General features: G+C 43.0%; 1 protein-coding gene across 1 annotated transcript; it reads left to right on the top strand.

Annotated features, from left to right (window-relative positions):
- The first annotated feature begins 4,305 nt into the window (after positions 1-4,305).
- Positions 4,306-7,509, top strand: LOC100283961 (uncharacterized). The gene is made up of 9 exons (NM_001156859.2): positions 4,306-4,582; positions 4,714-4,844; positions 4,966-5,051; positions 5,149-5,243; positions 5,336-5,432; positions 5,582-5,696; positions 5,806-5,960; positions 6,034-6,159; positions 7,031-7,509. Exons 1-9 carry the CDS (start codon positions 4,401-4,403, stop codon positions 7,241-7,243), a joined length of 1,200 nt encoding a protein of 399 aa, NP_001150331.2. The 5' UTR covers positions 4,306-4,400; the 3' UTR covers positions 7,244-7,509.
- The last annotated feature ends 524 nt before the right edge of the window (positions 7,510-8,033 follow it).

Here is an 8,033-nt window from a genome sequence, read left to right on the forward strand (position 1 = left end):
CGAACTCACGACCATAGTTGCCATTCTCCCTTGTTTTCAGTGTGCTCATAACGAGTGGCTCCACCCGGTCACACTCGGGGCAGCAAATGAGCAGCAAATGTGGAGCTGCTCGTTCGTGACATGTGATGATTCATGAGAGGTTGCTGCTATGCTCCGCAACAAGTCCTAGTAAACACAACCATATATTATGCCTCCATAAGTGCCGATCATTCTCCTACACGACCATGAACTACCTTTAAGCAACTATTTAGAGACAAACTACCTATTTGCAGCTAATCTAACCATCATAGTAGTGTCTAAATTCTTTTAATTCGCCTCACTGAACTGTCACAATGCCTAAATTATGTAGGCATCCAAAAACAATCAACTACCTAGATGATCTATCATAGTAATGGATTGCTTCGTATCTTAGTAGTCCGACTCACTCAACAATAATCTGACGCGATCAACAACCTCTAGATTGAGCGATAGCTTGGAGATACTAGATCGACAACACTAGGGGCATTATAGAGGAGGATGTCTTGTTTCAGTTATAGGTGTGGGTCCACCTTGGGGAGGTCGCTCGTAGGGGCATCGACGAGGAGATGCCATTCTCCAGGAAGCCGTCGTGGGGAGGCCACAACCGAGCATCGACTGGGACCCCAGATGTGAGCACCCATCAGGACTGTGACATACACTTAAAGTAGTTGACGTAGGAGGCACATGAATGTCACGGGGGAGGGCGAGAACACGCCGGCGAGTAGGCGAAGATAGAAAATGCGTTGTGGTGGGCCGACAAAGACGAGGGCGACCCCCAATATCTAGGTTTGCGAAGATCGATGTGGGGAAGCCGTAGCACCAACGTTGATGGTATCCACATCTAGATCCACCACCAAGGGTGATGGGGAAGGCTCTAGGTGAGGGCCACAACGGTGGGGAGTGGCGGTGACGTCTATGAATGGGGAGCGCCACATGGAATGGATGGGGAGCATCACGAGCAATCCTAGTGCAGGTCAATGCCATGGGGAGAGTGTGATCGCGGTGGATACTAGGGCACATAACCACGCCGCTGAGGAGACATGTTGTTCGCTTGGCTTTAATCCATAACGGAATAGGGACAAACATATGTTTCGTTTCAAAAAATAAGAGTAACACTGCAAAGTTCAAAAAATAGGGGGTGAAAATAGAGTTAGAGTCATTAGCAGGGGGTAAAAATATAATTTTTCTCTTTAAAATAAGACCTAACTTAATGCCATAAGCTATGACGTTAACTACGTACATGGATCAAAACCAAACCTCCACTTGAAGTTTAAACCTAGTCATAATAAGCTAAAATACACCAAATTCGGGTGAAGTCTAGGGACTGTTCAGATGACAGCACACCACATTTCACATTTTTTTGATTATGGAAACAAAGAGTTCCGGCTTTTGCATCAAATGCGTACAGCCATTACACGTCAATTATTCAATGAACATGTGTTTGAATAATAAAGCTAACTTGATAGAACTAAATATCGTGACTATGTATAACACTAGCCACACTCAAGTCTTGCATTTGATCGCCATCCATGATTCGCAAAGACTTCCATCGCCACCACTTCCAAGGCTTGACACACATCGAGAATTTGTTGATGTGTTTCCTTCTTCTGTAGAAGTCTCCAGAACCTTAACCAATGAGTACCTCTGAAAATGACCTGCACAATTGATGGGATTGGTTTGTGATTAAAAGTCACCTCATTTCGAGTAAGCCAAATAGACCACAATAAAGCTGATGTTCCAGTAAGAAGTAATTTTTTGTATCTCAGATCACTATTACTTGCCCAAGACCCGATAATATGATTAATGTTAACGGGCATTTCTATTTTTAGAGCAAAGTAAATTATTCTCCAAATATTTTTGGCAATATAGCAATCAAAAAAAAGGTGTTGTATACTCTCATTTCGGTTGCAAAAGCAACAAGTCAAGCTACCTTTCCATCGTCTTCTGGCTAAATTATCTTTTGTGAGGATTGCTCCTCGACCTAAATTCCACAGAAAGACTTTTATTTTCAAGGGGATCTTAAGCTTCCAAATCATCTTATTCCGATTGTTGCCAGGATTATACATCAACAAATGGTACATGGATTGGACTGAGAAAATTCCATTTTTATGCCCGTCCCAAACAAATTTGTCGCTAGATGGGTTCAAACTAACCGAACTTAGCAAATATAGCAAGTTTTGCCACTCCACTAATTTAATTCCCGTAATTGTTCTACGAAAAGATAAATTAAGGTTTGTATCTAGACAAACTTGTGCAACCAAGGCCGACTTATTACACACTACATTAAAAAGGTTAGGGAATCGCTCACTAAGAGATCGGCTGGTTAACCATTTATCCTTCCAAAATCTGGTAGCTTGCCCATCCCTCACTTGGAAGTGGCCCCATCTAAGAAATTGATCCTTAATAGCCATTAGACCTGACCAGAAGTGGGAATCACCCGGTCTTCTGGATATTTGAGTAAGGGATTTATCTCCTAGATATTTATTTTTGAGTAATTGTTGCCACATCCCATCCTCATTAAGTAGTTTGTATAACCATTTGCTGAGTAAGCAAATATTTTTAACAGCCAGGTTAGAGACACCTAAACCTCCTAGCACTTTGGGTTGACAAACAACATGCCACCTAGCTAGCCTATACTTCATTTTACTGCTCCCCCCTGCCAAAAAAATCTGGACCGAATGGTATCTAGTTTCTTCAAGACGCCCACCGGTAACTCAAAGAAAGACATCATGAAGATAGGTAGACTGCTTAACACAGAATTAAGCAAGACCAACCGTCCACCTGAAGATAAAAATTTGGTCTTCCATGTACTAAGCCTCTTTTCAAACCGATCTATAACACCCTGCCAGTCACTATTTCTTAGCCTTCGATGAATCATTGGAATTCCAAGATATTTGAAAGGCAATGTTCCAATTCCACAACTAAATAGATGTGAATATTGCAATTCATATTCCTTAGCCAATCCGTAGCAAAATAACTCACTTTTATGGAAGTTTATTTTAAGCCCAGACATTTGTTCAAAAACAGTCAAAAGTAGCTTGATGTTCCGAGCATGTTCAAGATTGTGGTCTAAGAAAACCATCGTATCATCAGCATACTGAAGGATAGACAAACCCCCTGGAATCAGATGCGGAACAATTCCTTGGAATTGATTTTCCTCTTTCGCTCTTGCGAACAGAATTGCTAGCATGTCAGCAACAATATTGAATAAAATTGGCGACAAGGGATCCCCTTGACGAAGGCCCTTAAAAGTGCAAAAGAAAGGACCAACTACATCATTCACTTTAACACCAACATGACCTCCGGAAACAATTTTTTGGATCCAAGCACACCAAGATGGAGAGAAACCCTTCATACGCATTGCTTGCTGGAGAAAACTCCATTTCACTTTATCATAAGCCTTCTCGAAGTCTAATTTAATGATAACTCCATCTAACTTTTTCCTTTGTAACTCATGAATGGATTCGTGGAGGATAATAACTCCTTCTAGGATATTACGACCAGACATAAAAGCTGTCTGTGAGGGGCTGACAATTCTGTCTGCTACTAGACCTATTCGATTTGTGAGAACTTTAGTAATGATTTTGAATGACACATTAAGTAAGCAAATAGGTCTGTAATCCTGTATTTTATTTGCATTGTCTTTCTTTGGAATTAAAGTGATTATTCCAAAATTTAAGCTGTGAACTGGTAGGGAATTTTTATGAAAGTCCACAAACAACGCAAACAGATCAAACTTAATAATTTCCCAAAACACTTGATAAAACTCAGCTGGAAAACCATCTGGTCCAGGAGCTTTATTATGTTCCATATTAAATACTGCCTTTTTAACCTCTTCTATAGTAAAATTAGCAGTGTCTAACTCTATTTTCACATATGGCTCCGCATTGGCAAAGTACACTGTCTTAGCTACTATCCATCCTCCTAGCAGACTCTGCATCACACACACCACGCAAACCGGAGCCAGGTGTCGGGGCTCCCTATTCTTCCGTGTTCTACCTCTTCCCCTTGATCAACAGTAGCCATGGTTTCCGTGTGGGACACGGTATTGGCCTCAGTCGACACGAACGGAGTATGGTAGTAGCACGGATGCGCGTCCGTTTGCGGAGTCCGCTGGAACTCTGAAAGACTGGAACACGACACGCCGTTCGGACTCGACACGCATCTACGCGCCGTCAGATACGGATACGGAGCAGAGCTTTGCTGCTGGAGTGGTCTCACGTCTCACGTGACGCTCGCATATATACACGGCCAGGGCAGCAACGCAAACCAAAGCAAGCAAACCCCCTCTGCTCCGAATCGCGCGCGTCACAGCAATAGCACGCTGCACTGCACGCTGCGGAGTCTACCTGACCACACCTTATCCGGACGGCGCGGGCGCCATGGAGCGGAGGCTGTCGGCGACGTCCAGGCGGTCCGCGCCGTCGGCCATCCAACGGCTGTCCCACCTGGCGCAGCGCGTCGGCGCCGTCAACCTCGCCGAGGGCTTCCCCGACTTCCCCGCACCGCCCCACGTCAAGGCCGCCGCCGTCGCCGCCATTGCCGCGGACCTCAACCAGTACAGGTTTCCTTCTCCACGAGACGTCTTTCTCCCCGCGCAGTCGCGTGGTTTTGTCGGAGCCATGCTCTGCTTAGGGGAACTGTTCCCACTCCACTTCCACTTCACCGCGACTGACTGCAGCTAGCGTCGTGCAGGCATGTGCAGGGGATCTGCGACATCCTCGCCAACACGATGAAACGTGACCATGACCTCGACGTGGACCCGCTCACGGACTTTGTCATCTGCTGCGGCCAATCCGAAGCATTCGCCGCGGCCATCTTTGCAAGTAGTAGAGTACAGCAGACTAGCGGGCATTCCGACTGAATTATTATGCTAGTTTCAGAACCTCGTGGAGGCATGTGGGCATCCTTCCTGATGGATATGCATTTGCTTCCACTTCCATGCAGTAATCGACCAAGGAGACGAAGTTCTCATCTTCGACCCTGCTTATGAAACGTATGAGACAAGCATTGAGCTAGCTCGAGGCGTCCCTGTAAGATTATTTTTCTACTCCAGAAATTCAGAGTTTTGTTTTGTTTGTAGCAACCTTGATGATTCAGAATTCATTCTCCGATCCGTAATTTTTTTAGGTGTATGTGCCATTGGATCCACCTTCTTGGACTCTGAACGAAGAAAAATTTCTGAAATCTTTTACAAGTCGGACCAAGGCGTTGGTCTTGAACAGGTCATTGTTTCACTAACGCTGTTACCTGTGTGGATATGTTTTGCATGTAAACATATTTTGACTTGTGAAACGACCATATCTTACATCTGCAGCCCACACAATCCAACAGGGAAGGTCTTCAGCAAAGAGGAGCTGCTTATTATCTCCCAAGCTTGTCAGAAAATGGACTGCTTTGTGATAACTGATGAGGTACATCTCTGATGAGCAATAAGGATTGTTCTTATCCCCATTACCCACACAGTGAAATTTCATGAGCTTTTTTTTTGTACATATTTCCCAATCAATTTTTCATAAAAATCTGTCTACATCTTGTCTCAATGTGTGTAAATACCTTCCAGGTTTATGAGTATATTACTTACGATGCGAACAAGCATATCTCACTGGCTTCTCTTCCAGGGATGCAAGAGAGGACCATCATCACATCCTCACTGTCAAAAACTTACAGTGTGACTGGTGAGCACAACTCAGAATTTGCTGCACAGTTTGTAGTGACACAACCAGCTATAGAAATAGCAAGACTTGTGAGATGACACTTGACAAACTACCTGTCTGGACTGATTAGGTTGGAGACTCGGTTGGGCTTGTGCAGCAGCAAGCATCGCCTCAGCTATTAGAAATATCCACATAAAATTAACAGATTCAGCTCCTGCACCATTCCAAGAAGCTGCATTGATTGCATTAACAAGCACAGCAGATTACTACATATCCCTGAGAAAAGTGAGCCTTAATTCTAACCATGCTTCTTTCAGTTTGAGCTGTCTTACCTTGCAATTGTGATGACTTTGGCTAGGACTATGAGGTGAAAAGAGACTTCATCCTTCTGTTGCTGAAAGACTTGGGCTTCAAAATCAGCGTCAAGCCACAAGGTTCAGTATTTGTGTTTGCTGAGCTGCCAAGGTCCTGCCAACTTTCAGATGTGAGTTCCTTCGATGAGAAATAGAACTACATCTGAGAGTTCCTTTAGAACACAAGAATTTCACAGGAATGATATAGGAATTTCACAGAAATTAGCACAAAATACAGGAAAAACGTAGGATTTGGAAAAATATCCTTTAATCCAAAGGAGGCCTGAAGCATTTTTCTCTATACAGTGGAACTCAGATAAGACCATTTTTGTTGAGCTTAAAATGAAACTCTGAATTTGCTAATGCTGGAAACGAAAATCACTTTGTTTCTAGTGACACAATAGCATAAGTAGTTAGTAGCACGAGTTTGTATTATATTGATCTTATGACTTCACACTACAAGCTTACACACATTGCTTGATCTTCACAATCAAGCTCTACTATCACACATACACATTAGCTTACTATACACCATACACTAGCTTGATCTTCACAACCAGGCTTTATCTTCTCTATATCTCAAACCCACTTCTACACAGGAGGATTGCTGCCTCTTTTACAGGACTTTCAGGTCGGTTGCTACAGGAACCGACCTAATAGTGCACAGCTCAAGTTCTCCTACTTGCTAGCTAAGCAACCTCTAAAAACCAGTTTTGCTTCATTTTCGCCCCAGCAGCCTGCTTCTTGCAGTGGTAAACTTGGAGTTCACTAACAAGTAGCTAGTACTAGAAACGTCATAGCTGCTGTCTTCATGTAGCTTTCTCATCCATAAACCATATAGGCCTATACATGCTTGTTCAACACTAATATACCTCAACAACAACATCAACATAGCCTTTTAGTCCCAAGCAAGTTGGGATAGACTAGAGTTGAAACCCAACAAAATGATAAAATAAATCCTAACAGCTAGTTGGTCCTTTTTTCCTGCACTATGCAATTCAGGTAGAATTTGTGACAAAGTTGATCAACGATGCTGGTGTGGTTGCCGTGCCTGGCCGTGGGTTCTTCCACAAGACTTGTGACGGTGAAAGCTACTGCCACCGATATGTCAGGTTTGCGTTCTGCAAGGGCGACGACACACTTAAGGCTGCTGCCATGAAGATGAGGAAGCTGGCAAGCAGGCAGGGAGAACCATGGCTTACTGGCAGACAATAGGATAAGACTATGCCCTCCTCTAATTGATCAAAACCCTTAGATTTATTCCTCTTTTTAGTTTCTGGATACAACTTTGATGCCATGTCACACGGCCCATGAAAGTGTAACAGCTAGTTGCATCCTTTTCCCATAAAAGTGTAAGGGCATGTACAACCTAGAACCCACTTCACGGTTCTCCAAGCGCAAGACACACCTAAGACAGTTTCATACAGTGGGTTGTATCTTAGATTAAATGCTTTAATAAATGCATTGTATTTACGTGTATGAAAGTATGATTGATCTAGTGTGCATATACACTTAGGTGCCGTTTGGTTTCCAAAATGTAACGTAAATGGTAATGGTAACGGTTTGCATTCGATTATCAGTGGTAACAAGTTTGAATAGGCTGGTATCAATTTCTAGTGTGGTATCCGATTACGATTGGACTTAAACAAACATGATTTAACGTTATTTGTTACCGATTACATTACAAATATGTGAACCAAACAGCACCTTAGTCCATGCATTCACATTTTCAGTTTCAGGTTGTAACACACATGTTTCAGACTGCATTCCCGTCTCATTTTCTGAGATACACAGTTTTATGCTAAATTCACAGAAACGTGACTGAATCATCACAGAACATACTACATATGTCACATACTGAAAACATAACTGAATCATCAGAGAAACATGGTTGAACCATCAATTTCGCACAAGCATATTCAAAACATCCATTAGCACAAAATGAGGCCCTTTGTTTTCATCCTCATAGAACTTGTGTGCTTTTTCTATCCACATTTGATCCAAA

Source organism: Zea mays, chromosome 5, assembly GCF_902167145.1.
Source record: "Zea mays cultivar B73 chromosome 5, Zm-B73-REFERENCE-NAM-5.0, whole genome shotgun sequence".
Classification (NCBI taxonomy): Eukaryota; Viridiplantae; Streptophyta; class Magnoliopsida; order Poales; family Poaceae; genus Zea; species Zea mays.

Excerpts from the sequence above, each read along its gene's own strand:
- LOC100283961 (NM_001156859.2), top strand. The coding sequence starts at position 4,401 with ATGGAGCGGAGGCTGTCGGCGACGTCCAGGCGGTCCGCGCCGTCGGCC. Across the intron at positions 4,845-4,965 it reads CGCCGCGGCCATCTTTGCAA|TAATCGACCAAGGAGACGAA; the intron begins GTAGTAGAGTAC and ends ACTTCCATGCAG. Across the intron at positions 5,052-5,148 it reads AGCTAGCTCGAGGCGTCCCT|GTGTATGTGCCATTGGATCC; the intron begins GTAAGATTATTT and ends TAATTTTTTTAG.